General features: G+C 48.5%; 1 protein-coding gene across 1 annotated transcript in view; it reads left to right on the top strand.

Annotated features, from left to right (window-relative positions):
• Positions 1-21,560, top strand: part of LAMB4 (laminin subunit beta 4) — an 83,240-nt gene that overhangs the window by 11,387 nt on the left and 50,293 nt on the right. Inside the window, exons 5-11 of the mRNA XM_024110205.3 lie at positions 6,215-6,288; positions 7,114-7,302; positions 13,829-13,892; positions 14,087-14,301; positions 15,408-15,528; positions 18,443-18,631; positions 19,430-19,609. Coding sequence (XP_023965973.2) covers positions 6,215-6,288; positions 7,114-7,302; positions 13,829-13,892; positions 14,087-14,301; positions 15,408-15,528; positions 18,443-18,631; positions 19,430-19,609 — 1,032 coding nt within the window. The remainder of the gene's footprint in view (positions 1-6,214; positions 6,289-7,113; positions 7,303-13,828; positions 13,893-14,086; positions 14,302-15,407; positions 15,529-18,442; positions 18,632-19,429; positions 19,610-21,560) is intronic.

Genomic DNA, 21,560 nt, shown 5'->3' with positions numbered 1-21,560 from the left:
GCGGCCCAGGGCTTTGGCCATGTGGAGGGTTTGGGCCTTCAGCATGGGGTTGGAGGGCTGGGGGCTTGGGGCTTCAGCCATGGGGTACCTAGGGTGACCAGACGTCCCGATTTTATCGGGACTGTCCCAATATTTACTTGTTTGTCCCGCGTCCCGACCGATGTTTGGTCGGGACACTGGACAAAGAAGCAATTTTTGCCCTCCGCTCCGGCTTGCACCCCCCCGACTCTGCCCCCTTCTTCCCCCATTGGATAGCTCCCCAAATCCCCGCTCTGGTCCCGCCTCTTCCCCATGCACGCCGCTTGCACGCCGATCAGCTGCATGGCGGCGGCACAAGCGCTGGAGGGAGGCCGGACACCAGCGTGTGTGGCGTGGTCGCACACAAAGGCTGGTGCAGGAGGCAAAGTCCCGGGGGGTGGGACTGGGAAGGCCGCAGGAGCAGGGGGCAGCAAGAACCCACCCGGGGCTGAGAGCCCCTCAAAGGAGGCACAGACCCGCCCCCTTCCCCACCCTGTAGCTGCCATAAGCTCCAGTGAACAAACCAGAGCGCTCTCCCCAGGGCCGCTCCAGGGTTTTGGCCGCCCCAAGCAGCCACACACACAAAAAAAAAAAAGCCGCAATCGCGATCTGCGGCGGCAATTTGGCGGAAGGTCCTTCGCTCCCAGCGGGAGTGAGGGACCGTCTGCCGAATTGCCGCCGAATAGCTGGACCTGCCGCCCCTGTCCGGAGTGCCAAGCTGGTGCCTGGAGCCGGCCCTGGCTCCCTCCTTGGTGTGTGTGGGACTGCCGAGCTGAGCCACTTCCTTCTTCCCCCGCCGCCTCCGCTCCACTCACGGGCGGGAGGTTTCGGGTTACAGCGCCCGCATCCCGGAACCCCCACAGCCGCCGCGCCAAGAGAGAGGCGCGGACTCGGAGCAACTGCCCGACCGTCCTCCCTCCATCCCCGCTCCACACATCCCTGCTCTGCTGGCCTCCAGGCGCAGCTGCTGCACCGCACCACCTTCTTAATCTTCATGGCGGCCGTGCCACACACGCTGGTGTCCGGCCTCCCTCCAGCGCTTGCGCCGCCGCCATGCAGCTGATCGGTGCGCAAGTGGTGTGTGTGGGGAAGAGGCGGGGCCAGGGCGGGGATTTGGGGAGCTATCCAATGGGGGAAGAAGGGGGGGGAGTCGGGGCGGGGGAGGGCGTGAACCGGAGCGGAGGGCAAAAATTGCTTCTTTGTCCAGTGTCCCGACCAAACATCGGTCGGGACGCGGGACAAACAAGTAAATATTGGGACAGTCCCGATAAAATCAGGACATCTCATCATCCTAGGGGTACCAGGGCTAGCGCTTCTACCCCACAGGCATAGGTGGTAGGTATAATAGGCCAGGGGAGGCAAAACTTCCCCAGCGCAGCTGCCGCTGCCTGCCAGCAAACACCTGGGCTGTGGGGTGCCCGCCTGCACTCCACCTCTTCCTGTCTCTGCTCTGCCCCTTCCCTGAGGCCCCCATTGCCTGCACCTGCGTGGCTGAATCCCTCCTCTCCTCCACTTCCTCTCCCCCACTTCCCTTCTCCCTCTCCAGAGTTCCCCATTGCTCGCCGTGTCCCGCCTCTCTTCTACCTCCCCTCCCCCATAAGGACCACCCAACCCGCCACTTGCTACACCCCGGCAGGCAGTGGGGCCCTCACAGGGAAGGGGGTGTAGAGGAGAGGAGGGACACAGTGAGTGGCAGGCCAGGGGGGCCTTGCAGGGGAGGGGGGTTGGAGGAGAGGAGTGAGTGAGTGGCAGGGGCCTTGTGGGGGACGGGGGAAGAGAGGATGGATGCGGCAAGCTGCAGGTGGTGGGGACCTCACGGGGTGGGGGGGAAGGAGAGGAGGAACGCAGCAGTGGGGGGGCCAGGCAGGGAGGGGGCTGAGCGGGAGCGGGGGTGGGACCTGGGGTGGAGTGTGGGTAGGGCTGTGGGCGGAAGAAGCGGGACAAGGAGAGCTAGACTCCCCCAGGGGAAGCTTCACCTGCCGCCCATGCCCACGGGCTGCCAGGATCCTGCCCCATGGGGCATCAAGGCTTGAGGGTCTTTAAGCCCATGGCAGGGAGGGGCGCGCTTGGGGCTTCTGCAACTTCAGCCCTGCAGTTGGGGGGACTCCGGGTTTCAGCTGCGGGGTGCCAGGGTTGGGGGCTACGAGCTTTCTGCCCTGGGCACATCCCTTCTAAAGCCAGCCCTGCTTTGTGAACCCCCTTAAACCAGCTCATGGCTCCCCAGGGGCTGCGGAGCCCTGGTTGAGAACCGCTGCTAATGCCACATGGTGCTTTACCCTGTCATAGGGACTGAGCACTAGCATGAATATTCATTCAAATACCCAGCCTTCCATGCCCAAATCTAAATATTGGGGTGCACTTATTCTATAAGATAGAGTATCCGTACATATTAATGCCAATTAGCTCATTCTCAAACCTGCCACTTCTTGTCCAAACTGGTTTATGGTGGTTACTTCCATGTTCCTGCTGTGTTCCCTTTGGTCACCGTCTACCATTAAGTTATGACTCTTACTCTGAGGCAGGGCCGGTGCAAGGATATTTTGCGCCCTAGGTGAAACTTCCACCTTGCCCCCTCCTCCCCTCCCGGTAACATCGGTTCATTGAGGGGCAAATCCCAACGAGCCTTTATAGAGCCAAGGGGCCAGTCATGCCCAGGGGCTGCTCCGCAGATCAGGTTCCTCCCTCCCCGCCCCCTGAACTCTCTTGAAGGGTGCACAGCTCCCCCACCGCCCATGAGCCCTCCCCGCCCCACCCCGGTGGCCCCCGCCCCGAGTCCACTCACTGGCTTTGCCGGGCTTGGGCTGCTGCAGCAGCTCGGCAGGGAAGAGCTGCCTTCTGGGGGCTCCTGCAGCAGATGCATGCGGGCAGAGGCCCCCGGCTCCCCCCTCGCTGCGCTCGGGTTCCGCAGCTCCCGGGAGTGTGAGCCGCCACTGCCCTTCCCTCTCCCGGAGCAGTCTCAGGGCCCCGCGCCCCAGCAGCAGCTCACATGCCTGGGAGCCGCAGATCCCGAGCGTGGCGAGAGGGGAGCTGGGGAGCGCATGGGGGCCTCTGCCCGCATGCATCTGTTGCAATCTGAAGGGCCCCCCAGGGGGGTGCCAGGTCGCAGGATGGGCGGGGGGGCGTGACTGCTCCCCTCTAGTGATGTCGCTGCCTTTGCAGGGCTCCTGCTCCCCTGCCCCGCGCTGGCTCCTCCATGGCTGGGGCTCACCCCCTCCCCCGCAAGCCCTATGCAGTATTATTAAACTGGTGCCCCTATGCCCAACGGCAGCCTGAGCTTGCAGCCCAGCAGGGACAGGGGTGGAGGGACAAGGCAGAAAGAACAACAAGACGCCAAGCCAGGGTCGGCTCCAGGCACCAGCTTGGCAAGCTGGTGCCTGGGGCGGCCACTCCGGACAGGGGCGGCAGGTCCAGCTATTCGGCGGCAATTTGGCGGACGGTCCCTCACTCCCGCTAGGAGCGAAGGACCTTCCGCTGAATTGCCACTGCAGATCGCGATCGCTGCTTTTTTTTTTTTTTTTTTTTTGTGGCTGCTTGGGGCGGCCAAAACCCTGGAGCCAGCCCTGCACCCAGCCTGCCTCACGGTGGCAGAGAGTCACAGTTCTCTGCAGAGACCCCTGTACCCTCTCCCTCACGCAGAATGGACATGCAGAAGGTACTTAATTAAAAGCACTAAACTTGGGAATAAAAAATGTCAGTCACAGGTATTTTGATATGCCCTGAAGTTTGTCAGACATTTATTTGAAAAAACTTTGTAGTAAGGGCGAGTCAGCTGTCTTGCTGAATACAACATTAAATATTATGGAATACATGATACAGCTCTTCTCTGTTTTACATTTTCTTAATCAGCATTTCTAAGCTGATTTTATATTTTAAATGTACTCTTAGCCTTCATAAAGTAATCATTCCAGATTACTACATATTTAACTTACTGAAACAGACATTATTTTAAATTAATCAGTCACAGAGGTTTAGTGTGTTCATAACAATGTTCTTTGCTTTTAGAAAAAGGGCACACTAATTTACTGTGTGTGATCTCCATAACAATACACATGTTTATGAAATTTCACCAACTTTAAAAAAAATGTTTCCAAAGATTTTAGGCATAACAAAGGATTTTATATCTTACTAATTTTGCTTAAAACTAGTTCATCAGATAGTCAGAAGTAAAGAAAGGGAAACTGTCTAGCCATCTGGAAGCAAAGGGCTGTTGCTTCCTTCAATGAGGGTAAGGAGGGGAGAGGGGGTGAAGGGAGAAATGGATGGACAGAAAGGACAGGAAGACTGTGGAAGTAAGTTTTTTTTACTACAGTAATTAAAATGTGTATTTTAGATAAGGGTGGTCTTTTGAAGGGAGGTTTAGGTTGGACATTAGGAAAAACTTCCTAACTGTCAGGGTGGTTAAGCACTGGAATAAATTGCCTAGGGAGGTTGTGAAATCTCCATCATTGGGGATTTTTAAGAGCAGGTTAGACACCTGTCAGGGAAGGTCTAAATAATACTTAACTCTGCCTTGAGTGCAGGGGACTGGACTAGACGACCTCTTGAGTTCTTTGATTTTATGATATGGGTTGTTAATATTAAGATGCGTGATTGTGGACCCAAGATATGCCACATATTGATGAGGGGTAGGTATTAATCTGTTACAGTCACAGAAGATGATCAAATATGGTTGGGTTTTCAAAAATTTAAACAAAGAAGGGATATAAAAGATCCAGTCTAGTTCCCTAATTTTGGGGTTCATCAGTTTCCCAAGACAGTGTAAACTGAATCAGCTCTCCCTTCAAATGGGCTGCACTTACTTTTCCTTCCCATCTTTGTTTTGAATGGTCTTCACAATATAAGATTGTAAGTATGAAAATGCAGGAAACCACATTATTGTACTGATCTTATTTTTATACTTGTGCAGACTGATTTTTCTATTATTTCAATGATATTTGTCTACGTTAATTAAAGATTCTGTGTCTGCTTCACCAAATTTTATCTTCTTAATTAACTCCAAGTAGCAACCTGAAAAAGAACCTGTTATCTGTGACAAATGTATGTTGCATCCCAATAAATAATTATAATTGTAATAATTAATCAGGCTACAGTGGCATCACAAACAGGAGTGATGAAGCACATAGCAGAGACCCTGTGGCAGGGGCAGTAGTGGGGGGCCTTGCAGGGGCTATAGCCACCCCAAAATTTACCTTAGCCCCCTTGTAGCCACCCTATAACAGCTGCCACTCTCCAGCCGTCCAATTCTGAAGGCAGAGCAGAGCGAGTGGTGGCTGCTGGCCAGGTATCCAGCTAAGAAACTCAAAAACTAAAGGAAAAACTCAGAAGAAGTAGAAGAAACAGCAGAATAATGCTAACCAGTGGTTCTCAACCTTGTTCTTTCCAAGTCCCCCCCACCCCCAACATGCTATAAAAACTCCAGGGCCCAGGGGGCAGGCCTCAGGGCTTCAGTTGTGGGATACCGGGGCTCAGGGCTTCTGCCCGCGGGGTGCTGAGCTCCTGCCCCATGGGATGCCATGGCTTGAGGCTTTAGCTCTGGCAGTGGAAGGGGAGGGGATCAGAGTTTCTATCCCATAGGGCAGGGGGACTCAGGGATTCGGGCTTCAGCCCTGCAGTTGGGGGGGTTTGGGGCTTCTGCCCTGTAGGGCCCTGGGGCTCGGGGCTTCCGCCACGGGGTGCCAGGGCTAGGGGCTCCAAGCTTTCTGCCCTGGGCCCCAGCCAGTCTAAACCCAGCCCTGCTTCACGGACCCCCAGAGACCAGCTCGCGGATCCCCAGGGGGCCACAGACCCCCCGAGGGCCATGGACCCCCCCGGTTGAGAACTGCTGCAATATGATACATTCTCTTTCTCTCTGATTTATAATGTTGGAGCAAAGATTTACAATGATTTAGATCTGGTCATTTGTAACTACACAGGATTTCAGAAGCATTTGATAAAAAGAACTAACTTATCTATAGAGAAATTGTAAGCACGATACCTTGAATCAACTTATTTTCAACAGCTGAATCAAAGGAACTACAGCAGGATTGAATTACCTACCACAGAAATATATTTTTTCATATAGCATCTACTTTTAATTTAAATCTGTTTTTGTGATAAAACCTACAGCTGCATAAACCATGATAGCAGGTTGTGTACCCATAGGAAAGACAAGTAATTTTACGTCACTGATCTTCACTGTTTTTTAATTTCTTTTCAGGCATTGACCATGTTAGCATTAGACTGGACCTAGAAACCTTATTCCAGTTCAGCCATCTTATACTGACTTTTAAGGTACTCTGTTTAGATATTTTACTTGAGCCTTACATAGCTTTATGTAAAGAACATGGTTGCAAAGTCAAGCACTCAAAAGTTAGGAATGACAGAATTAAGGCTGCCTGTGCAACATTAATTTGGCCCCTCTGTGTGTATGATTTATTTTATAGTCTTTAATTACCTGGTCACATACTATTTTTCCCAAAAGACCCCTACTTGGTTCTCTTAAAATTGCTTATTCACCATTTTCCCCAGTTTTGGGTAGTAGTAGTGATTCATTTTTGCTGAGAGAACTCAGTTGATGAACCCTGTTTCTTATGTGCTTCAGTTCATACTTAGTCTATTTCAGAAAATCAAGGATCCCAAGTAGTTGACTGGGGAATTAATCCTGCAAGCCCGCATGCTTGGAATTGTCATCAGCTGTTATTGGAGTTCCATGTGGAGAGGGCTTGTAGGTTCAGACCTTAGGGCTTATGAAAGCAACGTAAGCTAAACCGGAAAAGGCATTATTTGGAAGGAGTGTTTGCCAGGAAACTTCCCCTTGTAGAGAGAAACCCTTCTATTTAGGGTATATCTACACTGCAGTCGGGGACATACTCATGTGAACTTTGATATAGCTTGAGTAACAACAGAAGTGAAGCCATAGCAGCACAGGCTGCTGCTTGAGTGTGGGCCCAGGGTCCTGGGTGGGTGTGGCTAGATCAAAGCTAGCTCGGGTACGTCTCTATGTGCTACACTCACACTTCCCATTTGCTTTCATTTGCTGCTGACATACCCTTAGTTCTATTAAAAGCTTGTTCCAAAAGTCTGTTTAAAGAATTATTGCAAAAATGTTTCTTCCAGACATTTCGGCCTGCGGCAATGTTGGTTGAGCGCTCCGCAGACTATGGTCAAACCTGGAAGATATTTAGATATTTTGCACAAAACTGTGCTGAATCTTTCCCCAACATCCCTTCTGGTCCGGCAAAAGGAGTGGGAGATATTGTTTGTGATCCAAGATATTCAGACATTGAGCCCTCCACTGAAGGCCAGGTATTTCTCAGTGTTTGTGCTTTTTTTACTTCAAATTACACTGATTTTCTTCTCATGCCAATGAGATATCAGCGAGCCAGTTTGTATTCCACGTCTGATTCTTCTCACACACTGGTTTTACAAGGGGAAATGCCTGCAATGGGTTACACTGAGAAGAAAATCAACACCACTCAGTTTTATTTTGAGTTTCAGGTTCAAATGAACACATACAGAAACTCATCCAAAACTATGTAGTTTCTCCAGGTTTCCACTCTAAATCGTAAGTCCCTCCCCACAACAGGTCTTCATTCCCCCTAAACTTCCGCTGACCTGTGCAGAAGCCTATTCTCTGATATCTGCAGGTGACAGCCAGTTGGCTCCTTTCTTTAGCTTCAACCTGTGGGGCTGGGGGCTGGTCTCTCTAACAAATCCCCCAAAAGGGTCTTCTGTCTCCCCCACCAGTTTTTCAGTAAGGGGACTCAAAAGCTTTACTGAGTCCCATGGGACACTGATGGCAATTGCCACGGAGAAGCATCAGAACGGCCAGCATTAGATTAGCACCACCCTCCATTGGTTTTCCTGCATCCTTTCTGCTCCTATTCCCTTCACCTACAACATACTCTTTCTTCCAGTATGGAACTTGGGTTCCAGAAATGTAGTCTACTTTAATTACAAAAAAAAGCTCTGCTCCCAGTTTTCCTGAAAGTCTCACAGGCCTCAAATGTTTTGGCACTCTTCATTCCCATGTATGAATTTGAAACCAGCCTTTAAGTGTCATAAAAATTTGAATAGTTCTACTTATAATGCATAAAAATCATGCTTCATGCAAAAGCTAGCTGAATATTATTTGTTAAATAATATTTATTAAATTTTGCATTATTTTATTAACATTTTTGTTATTATTTGCCCAGAATCTAAAATGGGGAAAATAATTTGTGAATACTCACCAATATTTACAAATTTCATTAACATGTTCCAATAAAATATTCACAAATAATTTTAAAAACTAATTAGCCATTGTTTAAATTATTTTTGAAGATAAATATATTGTATTCACCCAGTTTTACTTCATACAACCTGCACGCACACAGCTAAATTCAATGTTTAGGTGTCCTAATGCATCACTAATAACTGTATACAAGATATTAGCTGCTCATTTTAGCTCTGTTGCTATATACTGATATTTAGTATTAATTAGCCTTGAAATATTTCCAAATTTATAAAAAGCACTGTACTAGGAATTTGTTTTTTGTAAGTTTCATAGGGCTAAAAAATAATTTTTAAAAACAAGAGTTACACAAAATTTCACAGCAGTTTTTGATTTTTCAGTAAAACAGGTACCATTATTCTCAGGGAAATGAAGATCACATATTTGCAAAAAGCATTAGACTCACCAACAAACATTTATATAGAAAGATACCCAAGAGAATTCTATTTAAATTATTTAACTTCTATTCCCCTTTGTCACAGGGAGCAGATTCCAATTCCCCACTCGCTTTTAAAGGGCCCAGTCACCCTGTGACACCCCCTCATTCATCTCTTCCGCTTCTGTCTCTTATGTTAGTTACTATCCTGAAGAGCTTGTTAGCAATTCTCCATTTCATTCCCTTCTGAATCCTGCACATCAATGTAATATTGACCCCCAACCCAGCTTTACATAGGGCTGAGCTAGCTATTTCTTTAATTCCATACCCCTGCTCCCTTGGACCAATTTGGGTCGTGCTTTGCTACATTGCTACAAGTCAGCAAAGCACTTAAGCAGATGCTTAACTTCAAGCACAATTATAAGTGCTTTGAGCCCTCATTTAGGAATGTAGTTATGTGTCCAACTTCAAACATCTGTGGGGGAGAGCGTGGGGTCCCGGGCTAGGGGTGGGGTCATGTGGGGGGTGGTCAAAGGGGTTACTCCCCTGACCCCCACCTTCTCGCCCCCCCAAAAAAAATGTCCCCACCAGTTGCTGTCCCGGCCAGTCAGGGTAAGCTGCTGGCAGGCCGGGACACTTTGTTTATTTACGGTATGTCTACACTACGGGATTAATCCGAATTTACAGAATTCGAATTTTGGAAACAGATTGTATAAAGTCAAATGTATGCGGCCACACTAAGCACATTAATTCGGCGGTGTACGTCCATGTACCGGGGCTAGCGTCGATTTCTGGAGCGTTGCACTGTGGGTAGTTATCCCATAGCTATCCCATAGTTCCCGCAGTCTCCCCCGCCCATTGGAATTCTGGGTTGAGATCCCAGTGCCTGATGGGGCAAAAAACATTGTCGCAGGTGGTTGTGGGTACATCCTCCCCCCTCCCTCCATGAAAGCAACGGCAGACAACTGTTTCGCGCCTTTTTTCCTGCGTGAACACTGCAGACTCCATACCACGGCAAGCATGGAGCCCGCTCAGCTCAAGACAGCAGTCATGAACTTTGTAAACACCTCGTGCATTCTCATGCAGTTTATGCTGAACCAGGACCAGAAAAACGAGGCGAGGAGGAGGCGGTGACGGCAGCGCAGTGACAAGAGTGATGAGGACATGGACATGGACACAGAATTCTCTCAAACCACGGGCCCCGGTGCTTTGGAGATCATGTTGTTAATGGGGCAGGTTCTATCCGTGGAACGCTGATTCTGGGCCCGGGAAACAAGCATAGACTGGTGGGATCACATAGTGTTGCAGGTGTGGGACGATTCCCAGTGGCTGCGAAACTTTTGCATGCGTAAGGGCACTTTCATGGAACTTTGTGACTTGCTGTCCCCTGCCCTGAAGCGCCAGAATACCAAGATGAGAGCAGCCCTCACAGTTGAGAAGCGAGTGGTGATAGCCCTGTGGAAGTTTGCAACACCAGACAGCTACCGGTCAGTCGGGAATCAATTTGGAGTGGGCAAATCTACTGTGGGGGCTGCTGTGATGCAAGTAGCCAAAGCAATCATTGAGGTGCTGCTACAAAAGGTAGTGACTCTGGGAAATGTGCAGGTCATAGTGGATGGCTTTGCTGCAATGGGATTCCCTAACTGTGGTGGGGCGATAGATGGAACCCATATCCCTATCTTGGCACCGGAGCACCAGGGTACCCAGTACATAAACCGCAAGGGGTACTTTTCAATGGTGCTGCAAGCACTGGTGGATCACAAGGGATGTTTCACCAACATCAACGTGGGCTGGCCGGGAAGTGTTTGTGATGCTCGCGTCTTCAGGAACACTACTCTGTTTAAACGGCTGCAGCAAGGGACTTACTTCCCGGACCAGAAAATAACTGTTGGGGATGTTGAAATGCCAATAGTTATCCTTGGGGACCCAGCCTACCCCTTAATGCCATGGCTCATGAAGCCATACACAGGCAGCCTGGACAGGAGTCAGCAGCTGTTCAACTACAGGCTGAGCAAGTGCAGAATGGTGGTAGAATGTGCATTTGGACGTTTAAAAGGTCGCTGGCGCTCGTTACTGACTCGGTCAGACCTCAGCTAAACCAATATCCCCATTGTTATTGCTGCTTGCTGTGTGCTCCACAATCTCTGTGAAAGTAAAGGGGAGACCTTTATGGTGGGGTGGGAGGCTAAGGCAAATCGCCTGGCTGCTGATTACGCACAGCCAGACACCAGGGCGATTAGAAGAGCACACCAGGAAGCGCTGCGCATCAGAGAAGCTTTGAAAACCAGTTTCATGACTGGCCAGGCTACAGTGTGAAATTTCTGTTTGTTTCTCCTTCATGAAAACCCACCCCCTTTATTGACTCATTCTCTGTAAGGAACCCACCCTCCCCCTTCAATCACAGCTTGCTTTCAAAGGAAATAAAGTCAGTATCATTTAAAAATCATGTATTCTTTATTAATTGATTATAAAAAGAGGGAGAGAACTGTGAAGGTAGCCTGGGAGGGGGTTGGGAGGAGGATCGGAGGGAAGGAAAAGGCCACTAAAAAAAGGTTAAAATAATGACAGCCCTTTGCTTGGGCTATCCACTAGGGTGGAATGGGAGGGTGCACAGAGCCTCCCCCCCCCCTCGCGTTCTTACACATTTGGGTGAGGAGGCTATGGAACATGGTGAGAGGGGAGGGCGGTTATACAGGGGCTGCAGCGGCAGTCTGTGATCCTGCTGCCATTCCTGAAGCTCCACCAGACGTCGGAGCATGTCTGTTTGCTCACGCAGCAGACCCAGCGTTGCATCCTGTCTCCTCTGATCTTCCTGCCGCCACCTCTCATCTCGAGCGTCTCTCCTCTCCTCACATTAGTCCCTTCTGTCCTCATGTTGGTCCCTCATGTCCTCACGTTGGTCCCTCCTGTCCTCACATTCACTGGCATCTTTCCTATACTTTGAAACCGTGTCCTTCCACTCATTCAGATGAGCTCTTTCACTGCGGGTGGATTCCATGATTTCCGCGAACATCTCGTCTCGCGTCCTCTTTTTCCGACTCCTTATCTGAGATAGCCTTCGGGACAGAGGAGGGAGGCTTGAAAAATTTGCAGCTGCTGGAGGGAGGGAAAAAAGGAGAGAATTTTTTAAAAAGATACATTTTGCAGAACAATGCTTATACTCTTTCATGGTGTACAACACTATTCACATTACATAGCACATGTGATTTCTGTGCAAGGTCGCATTTTGCCTCTTAATATTGAGTGCCTGAGGCTTTGCTGCTAGAGATCACAGACGCAGGTCCGGGCAACAGAATTCGGCTTGCATGCGGCCATGGTAAGCCATTGTCTTTCGGCTTCTGCACCCTCCTTTCCCACATACCAGGCAAAGCCCGTTGAGTACTCAGTTTTCCTGTTAACCTTCAGCAGCAGAAAACAAACTACCAACCCCCCCATCCAATTCTCTGGATGATCGCTTTATCCCTCCCCCCACCACGTGGCTGGTATCAGGGAAGATCCCTGCTAGCCAAACGCAAAAAGCTCAGGGCCAATTCTCCCCCTCCCCCGCGCTTGGCTAACTGCAGGGAAGGATTTCTTTTCAGCCACAGGCAAACAGCTCAGTAGGAACGGCCACCTCTGTCCCCTTAATTAAATTCCCGAATTTCAACCAGGTTACCATGAACGATATCACTCTCCTGAGGATTACACAGCGAGGTAAAGAACGGATGTTGCTTGAATGCCAGCAAACACCAGGACCATATGCTGCCAGGCTTTGTCATTCAATGATACCAGATTACTTGCTACTAGCATGGCGTGGTCAAGTGTCCTACCATGGAAGACGGAATAAGGCTGCACTGCCCAGAAACCTTGTGGAAAGGCTTTTGGAGTACCTCCAGGAGAGCTTCATGGAGATGTCCCTGGAGGATTTCCGCTCCATCCCCAGACACGTTAACAGACTTTTCCAATAGCTGTACTGGCCGCGAATGCATCCCAAGTCCTCAGGGCAAAGTAATCATTAAAAAACGCTTGCTTTTAAAACAGGTTTTATATTTTAAAAGGTAAACTCACCTGAGGTCCCTTCCACGGGGTCATGGTCTTGGATACTGGCTTGGGAGGGTACTTCAGTCAGGCTGAGAAAAAGATCCTGGCTGTTGGGGAGAACAGAGTGCTGTGTGCTCTCCGCAAGCTCCTCCTCCTCCTCTTCCTCGTCCGCAGAATCCTCAGGTGTGGCTGCTGAGATTACCCCTGCCTCGGAATCCACGGTTAGAGGTGGGGTAGTGGTGGCGGCCCCCCTTAGAATTGCATGCAGCTCGGCGTAGAAGCGGCATGTCCGCGGCTCTGACCAGGAGCGACCGTTTGCCTCCTTTGTTTTTTCATAGGCTTGTCTGAGCTCCTTGACTTTCACGTGGCACTGATCTGAGTCCCTATTGTGGACTCTCTCCATCATGCCCTTGGAGATTTTTTCAAAAGTTTTGGCATTTCGTCTTTTCGAACAAAGTTCTGCTAGCACTGAATCGTCTCCCCATATAGCGATCAGATCCAGTACCTCCCGTACGGTCCATGCTGGTGCTCTTTTTCAATTATTGGCCTGCATGGTTACCTGTGCTTATGAGCTCTCTGTGGTCACCTGTGCTCTCCTGTGCTGGGCAAACAGGAAATAAAATTCAAATGTTCGCGGGGCTTTTCCTGTCTACCTGGCCAATGCATCCGAGTTCAGATTGCTGTCCAGAGCGGTCACAATGGTGCACTGTGGGATAGCTCCTGGAGGTCAATACCATCAAATTGCAGCCACACTAACCCTAATTCAAAATGGCAATATCAATTTCGGCGCTACTCCACTTGTCGGGGAGGAGTACAGAAATCGATTTTAAGAGCCCTTTATTTCGAAAGAAATGGCTTCGTTGTGTGGACGGGTGCAGGGTTAATTCGATTTAACGCTGCTAAATTCTAATTAAACTCATAGTGTAGACCAGGCCTTAGGTTTACGTCCGTGCGTGCAGCCACTCAAGGTAAACAAACCGTCTCGGCCTGCCAGCAGCTTGTCCTGGTGGCCTGGGAGCCAAAGTTTGCCGACCCCTGAATTATAGAGTCAGCTTATGAATGGGTCATAAAAAATTTCCATTTTTACTTATCCATCTTGGGTGGGGGTCGGCTTATAAACGAACCGGCTTATGATCGAGTATATATGGCAATTTGTTTTACAGGTTGTCTTAAAAGCTTTGGATCCCAGCTTTGAAATAGAAAATCCTTATATCCAATCTATCCAGGGTATGTATAGTTGGGGTTTTCTTTACACATAGTTATTTGTTTGTCTTGCACGTTAAATACTATGGTCTAGATCCTCAGCTAGTGTAACTCGGCGTAATGTAGCTAATTTACATCAGCTGAGCACCCTGTAGATTTTCAAGTGAACAGAGTTTTTAGGTTAATTGTGGTTCTTTATTTCCTTTCTCTTATCCCAGAGCTCATCACCTTAACAAACCTGAGAATAAATTTCACAAAACTCCACACTCTTGGGGATACTTTATTTGGAAGAAGGAAAAGTGATCTCCTTGAAAAATATTATTATGCAGTTTATGAAATGGTTGTCCGTGGAAGTTGTTTTTGTAATGGTCATGCTAGCCAATGCAGTCCAGTGCAGAAACTGCGGGGTGATGTTTTCTATCAGCCTGGAATGGTAAGCTATAAAACTTCCAGTCCTAAAAGGGATTCCCTATATCGTAATTTTTGGATGATTATCCTTGGATTGTAATTTGTGATTCAACATTTTAAAAATATTTTAACATTCTGTCCTCCATTAAAAACACTGGGCCAGATTAAAAGAGACCAGAATCTGACCCCTGTTGGCACTAGAGTGGTAGTTCTATAATAACTGACACACAAACATGTTAATAATAGCATGAAAATACCAGAGCTGTAATGGTGCAAATGTAATCCAGTAAGTAATCTCTGTTGTGTGCAGATTTGAATGGCTACTTTATTGGATACATTCCATAACACCAGTAGGGTTTGGTGAAAACTCCGCTGCATGAAAAGAGTCATCAGCACAAAGAGAATTTCCTGTTTCTACATTAAAAACAAACACACTGGTGAACAACAGATTGTCCAAGGAGTCAGGAACAGAATAAAGTGTTTAAACCTCAGTTTCTGTCAGTAGAAGTATCTTTTCTAAAATTTGTTCAATTTCTTTAAGACAGGTTGGTTATTGTTTCCACACACTGTCCATGCCTCTTGCTCATGTAACTGAGAATTGTTTCTGTCACATGAGGGAGCCAGAGGGCTCTGAATTTCTCTGCTTATGCTGGCATACCAAAAGCCTAGGGTTACTTAGGTATTTTAACGTGTGAACATTTTAGGTTGGCATATAGCATTTTGGGGGGGATCTATCCAGCCATGCGAGTACATAAGACTCTTCATATGATGTAGAACTGTTCAATTTTGGCAAATGAAAAATTTGTAGTTTTAAAGCTTATCTCAGCAAAGAAGGCAAAGTCACTCTTGAAATCAGTTACTTTCTGGAGATGAAACAAACATCAGGAATACCATGTTTCATTATAATTAACATACTAAATTTCTCCCTCTAAGAGAGAGAGGCAACCTGATCTGGTTCAGGCACTATGGAAGTTTTCAGTCTTCAAGAATCAAAAAGTAATATATTATCCCACATGAAAGAAAACTATATTGGGGTGGGTGTGGGTGGAGTGTTTTTTTTCCTGCCAAATGGCCCAAAGTCAATGGACTGAAGAAAATTCAATAATTTTTGTTGTTGTTGACATGTTGCAGGTTCATGGCTGGTGTGTCTGTCAGCACAACACTGCTGGCATGTCCTGTGAAAGATGTAAAGAATTCTACAATGATGCTCCCTGGAGGCCAGCCGAAGGATCGCAGGATAATGCTTGCAAACGTACCTGACAAATAGTTACTTAATTTTCATCAGATAGTTGATAGCACAGTACAATCCCATGCATTGCCTACAAGGACAGCTGAGCTTTCACCTGGGCTTGTTTCTCATGCTTAAACCCAGCGGAATAGGATATCCTAGATGGATTCAGGTGTCAGCGATGCACTTTCAGGAGAGATGCGTGGCAACTGTGCTGCATCCCCTGGTGGTATATCCGTATACACCGCTACCTCGATATAACGCGACCCTATATAACACGAATTCGGATATAACGCGGTAAAGCAGTGCTCTGGGGGGGCGGGGCTGTGCACTCCGGTGGATCAAAGCAAGTTCAATATAACACGGTTTCACCTATAATGTGGTAAGATTTTTTGGCTCCCGAGGACAGCGTTATATCAAGGTAGAGGTGTATCTAACATTTGTGTTGCTCTCAGTGAAGGAGAGCTATTTCAATTTCCAATTCGCTGTAAAGAGTAAAAGTACAGTGAACAAGAAAAGGCAAAGAAGGCAAAAGGGTTTGTTCACTGGTTAGGGTCTTTATTGCAAATGAGAATATTATTTAGACAAAGCTGTATTCTTTTCAGTAGATTACTAGCAGATTCAGTAGATTATTAGCATCTTCAGTACACCACAAAATTGTGATGGCCACAACGGATCTAAGACATTCTGGGCCAGATTTACCTTTATGCTCCAGCTGCTTTGCGCCAGCCCAGTGATGTAAAGCAGCCAGATCATACGGCTGAATCTGATCTGTAAGTTCTGTGCATCTGACTGTTCTCAGTTATAGCAGTGAAAATTGTGAGTCGCTCCACTGAATTTTCATGCTGGTAAAGACAGTGTGAGATCAGAATCAGACACTTTACTTCAGCTGTGACATTCTTCATCCCCACTCCCAGGCTTGGGGGAGGTCACACCCAGGGACTATTCACCCCACTGCCAGGATTTCAGGTGGGATTGTCAGCTCCAGGTCTTTTGCATCCTCCCTAAGCCTGAGCGGGAGAGGGAGGGGTGCTGTTCATTTCCAATTGTGTTCTCTTCTCCCTCTTCACAGGGATAAAGAGGAGCTGACCCACTTTCTGCAGGTGTGGGGGGCACTGCCTGCCTCCTGCAGCAGCTCTTATTGGTTGTTCTTTCCCAAGAAATTGGCTGCCTTCCCCACTCCCCTATCAGAGGGGCTTTTCCCCTGGGCAGGGCAAGACATCCCATGAAACTGGCTCCAGCAGTAACAAAAATCACATTACTCATGATCAAATCATGAGAATTGGCAACACTGCTCTCACTGAAACCAATGGCACTTTACACTGATTGACTGGTATTTTAAAGAGCACACCAAACAAGAGTTTGTAATTATTCAGAATGATCAGTTATGCATATTGCTAACGTATGTAAACAAGTGAACTTATTATTATTTTTACCCTCGTCCTTCCTCTCCGTTCCCTCCAGGGCCGGCTCCAGGCACCAGCAAAACAAGCAGGTGCTTGGGGCGGCATTCTGGCGCCGGCCATCATAGGCGCTGACTCTGGGGCCTGGGGAAAAAGTGCCCCCGCCGCCCCAGCTCGCCTCCACTCCGCCTCATCCTGCTGCCCTGAGCGCGCCGCCACCGCTCCGCTTCTCCCCCCTTCCTCCGAGGCTTGCCACGCACGAAACTGCTGTTTTGCGCAGCAAGGCTGGGAGGGAGGAGAAGCCAAGCGGCAGGGCACTCGGGGGAGGCGGCGGAGGTGAGCTGGAGCGAGGAGTGGTTCCTCTACCCCCCCCGTTATTTCCTGTGCCCCCCCCACCCTAGCTCACCTCCGCTTCGCCTGCTCCCCTAAATGCTCCGCTTCTCTCCCCTCCCTTCCAGACTTGCCATGCGTGAAACTGCTGTTTCGCGCAGCAAGGCTGGAGGGAGTGAGGGAGGAGAAACCGAGCGGCGGGCGCTTGGGGGAGGCAGTGGATGTGGAGCGGAGGTGAGCTGGAGCGGGGAGCTGTTCCTCTACCCCCTGTTACTTCCTGCGCCCCCCCGTTACTTCCTGCGTCCCCCACCCTAGCTCACCTCCACTCCACCTGCTCCCCTGAACGCGCCGCTGCTCCGCTTCTCCCCCCTCCCTCGCCTGAGAGGGAGGGGGGAGAAGCAGAGCGGTGGCGTGCCCGGGGGAGCAGGTGGAGTAGAGGTGAGCTAGGGCGGGAGGTCGCGGGGGGCCCACAGGAAGCAATGGTGGGGGGGAAATGCGGCATGCCCAGGGGAGGAGGCAGGGCTGGAGATTTGGGGAAGGGGTTCAGAAGGGGTGGAGTTGGGGTGGGGTCGGGGGCAGGGAGGCACGAAAAAAAGGGGGGCGGCCAAAAAAATTTTTGCTTGGGGCGGCAAAAATCCTTGAGCCGGCCCTGGTTCCCTCCTATTGTTTGTCACACTCACTGGTTCCATTCTGTCTTCAATTAGGCCCCAGTCCTGCAAACACTCATCTATGTACTTAGCTTTTTGCAAGTGCGTAATCCCACTGAAGTCATTTGAACTACTAACTTGCATAGTAACAAATTTATTAGAGCATAAGCTTTCGTGGGCTATTGCCCACTTCTTCGGATGCATCAGTAGCCCACGAAAGCTTATGCTCTAATAAATTTGTTAGTTTCTAAGGTGCCACAAGTACTCCTGTTCTTTTTGCGGATACAGACTAACACGGCTGCTACTCTGTAACTTGCATAGTGTAATTGTTTGCAGGATCTGGGCCATACATTGTAATCTCTCTGAGCATGGTACTATGTACAGCTCCTGGACTTGTAAATCACCTGGCATAATGGGGCCGTAGTCATGAGTGACACACTGGGGCACTACTGTAATACAAATTAAAAAATAATATTAACATTAATAATTGACTCCAGTGGGAACATGATCAGAAATGTGCCGGCTCTTAAATAAACCACACTTTGTTTTCTGTTTTAGCGTGTAAATGCAATGGCCATTCAGACCGATGCCATTTTGACATGGCCGTGTACGTAGCTAATGATCGCATCAGTGGTGGCGTATGTGAAGACTGTCAGCACCATACCATGGGGCAACACTGTGATCAGTGCAAACCTTTCTTTTACCGGGATCCCCTCAGAACAATTTCAGACCCTCGGGCCTGCATCCGTAAGTGCGCTGTTCTTTCCCCCCTTTACAAATGGCTAGCAATGATTGGATCAAAATAAAATATTTCCAGTTCTCTTTGTAAGCTGCTACACTCTCCAAGTGTTTTCTTCATCGATACACTTAATAATCAATATAGATGTTAAAATGTTGGCCTACCTCAGAAGCAGAAGCATTGTATAGACCAGTTGATTAACAGCATTCTCGAGCTAATGGGGAAAAAGAACCTGCATTAATTTCAACTATGGCTCATCACTGAATTCAGCTTTGAAGTCCAGCAGGGAAAATAGCTTTCTTGTAACAAATCAGCGTAAATATGAATAGCCATAAATGGCCAGACTCAGGGCAGCCCCTGCGCAGGTGCAAGAGAAGAGGCGAAAACAATGAGTTCCCTAAAACCTTGCATCCTTCAAGATGGATTTACCAGAACCCTATTCAGGAGTGTATTATTTGGTTTTTCCTAGACGCTAGGTACCTGAAAGAGGGTGGGGAGTGACTAAGATGGGGCTATGACTCCTCCCTCTGCACAAAGAGAAGAGGGGAGCATTTGCATTCTTCAAGGGATGGGTAGCTCCCCCTCCAGTATGTTTTGCCTGGAAGGCCCTTGGAATAATTTTGGTTAAGATGAGGCTTTGCTTGTAGAGTATCTAACACTCTGGGGCCCTGATCCTGACAGGAGTCTCTGGGCACTACCTGAATACAAATATTTAATTAATAATAGCAGTTATGGAACCTGCATTTTAATGAGTATTTCTAAATATCATTATTTCCACATCTCCATTTGAATTTCTGTGTTTGTAGCCTGTGATTGTGACCCAGAAGGCACATTATACAGTGGGTTGTGTGAAAGCTGTACAGACCCTATTCTTGGAACTATTGCTGGCCGGTGCCTTTGCAAGGAAAACGTTGAGGGAATCCGTTGTGACATGTGCAGACCGAGCTACTATGGGCTGAGTGGCAGTGATCCCCTTGGCTGCCAGCGTACGTAAACTATGATCTTTTTCTTTTTTTCCTTTCAAAACTTATTTTTATGTGACAGAGGCAGATAAAAAATAAATCTGGCCCCTTTACAAGTCCACATCAGGTTGTCTGCTGTCACTGCACCAGGTGATATTTCCTGGAAATTATCTGAAATGAATCCTCGAACCAGAAATGTAGGGCTGGAAGGGAACTGGAAAAGTCATCCAGTTCAGTCTCCTGCACTGTGGCAGGACCATGTAAACCTAGGCCACTCCTAACAGGTATGTGTCCAACCCAGAGGTGCCAACTCCGTGGGTGCTCCCAGGGCTGGAGCACCCATGGAAAAAAAAATAGTGGGTGCTCAGCACCCACTGGCAGCCCTGATGATCAGCTCCTCCCTCTCCACCCCTCCAGTGCCTCCCATCCGCCGGTGGGTCCTGCTGATCAGCTCCTCCCTCTCCCCCCAGCGCCTCCCACCCATTGGTGATCTGCTGTTCAGGAGGCCCTGAGGGAGGGAAGGGGAGGAGCGGTGGTAGGAAGAGGTGGAGCAAGGGCAGAGCGTACTTGGGGAGGGGAGGAACAGGGCGGGAAGAGGCAGGGTGGGGGCGGGGTGGGGCCTGGGGTGTAGCAGGGGTCGAACAACCCCAGGGAAACCAGAAAGTTAGCGCCTCTGGTCCAACCTGTTTGTAAAAACCTCCAGTGATGGGGATTCTATAACTTCCCTTGGAAGCTTATTCCAGAGCTTGACTATCCTTATAGTTGGAAAGTTTTTTCTAATATCCAACCTAAGTCTCCCTTGCTACAGATTAAGCGCATTACTTCTTGTCCTATTTTCAATAGACATGGAGAACAATTGATCACCATCCTCTTTATAATAGCTTTAACATATTTGAAGACTGTTATCAGGTACCTCCAATAAAGGAGACCAGTCAATAAAGGAGAGTAGGACTAGAAATATACGATTTGCCAAAAACATGGTGTGACGGGTTGGATCACAGAAACCCCCTTGGGAGCTGCCAACAGATGTGCAAAGACTACCCCTGCTTCTGTTTTCCCTGCCAGCTCAGGACTCCAGCACCCTGTCTTGCTGAGCCAGCCGCTCCTGTCTGGCTCTAACACAGATCCAGGGTCTGAATCACTTGTCCCAAAGCTGTAGGTTTACCTGAAGACAGCTCACAGTAGTGTGCTTGTCTTTAGCACTCAGATGCCCAACTCCCAATGGGGTCTAAACCCAAATAAATCCGTTTTACCCTGCATAAAGCTTATGCAGGGCAAACTCATAAATTGTTCGCCCTCTATAACACTGATAGAGAGATATGCACAGTTGTTTGCTCCCTCAGGTATTAATACATACTCCAAGTAAATTACTAAATAAAAAGTGATTTTATTAAATACAGACAGTAGGATTTAAGTGGTTCAAAGTAGTAACAGACAGAACAAAGTAAGTCACCAAGCAAAATAAAATAAAATGCGCAAATCTATGCCTAATCAAACTGAATACAGATAATTTCCTCACCAGTTCCAGAGTGCTCCCTTTTACAGGCTAATCTCCTTTTAGCCTGGGTCCAGCAATTACTCACACCCCCTGTAGTTACTGTCCTTTGTTTCAGTCTCCTTCAAGTATCCTGGGGGGGGTGTGTGGAGAGGCTCCTTCTTTAGCCAGCTGAAGACAAAATGGAGGGGTCTCCCACAGGTTTAAATAGACTCTCTCTTGTGGGTGGAGACCCCCCTCCTCCCTCCTATGCAAAGTCCAGCTCCAAGATGGAGTTTTGGAGTCACCTGGGCAAGTCACATGCCCCTGCATGACTCAGTCTTTGCAGGCCGACGCCATTGTCCACATGGCATCTTGCATGTCTCCAGGAAGACTTCTCATGTGGATTGGAGCATTCCAAGATGCATTGTTCCCCAAGTGTCTCCTGATCAGGTACTTAACCTGGCGAATTCCTTCCTAAAGAAGCTGACCAAATGCCTC

Source organism: Chrysemys picta, chromosome 1, assembly GCF_011386835.1.
Source record: "Chrysemys picta bellii isolate R12L10 chromosome 1, ASM1138683v2, whole genome shotgun sequence".
Lineage (NCBI taxonomy): Eukaryota > Metazoa > Chordata > Testudines > Emydidae > Chrysemys > Chrysemys picta.
The sequence above is the reverse complement of the archived record's forward strand: the minus strand, read 5'-3'. Positions and strand labels throughout refer to the sequence as shown.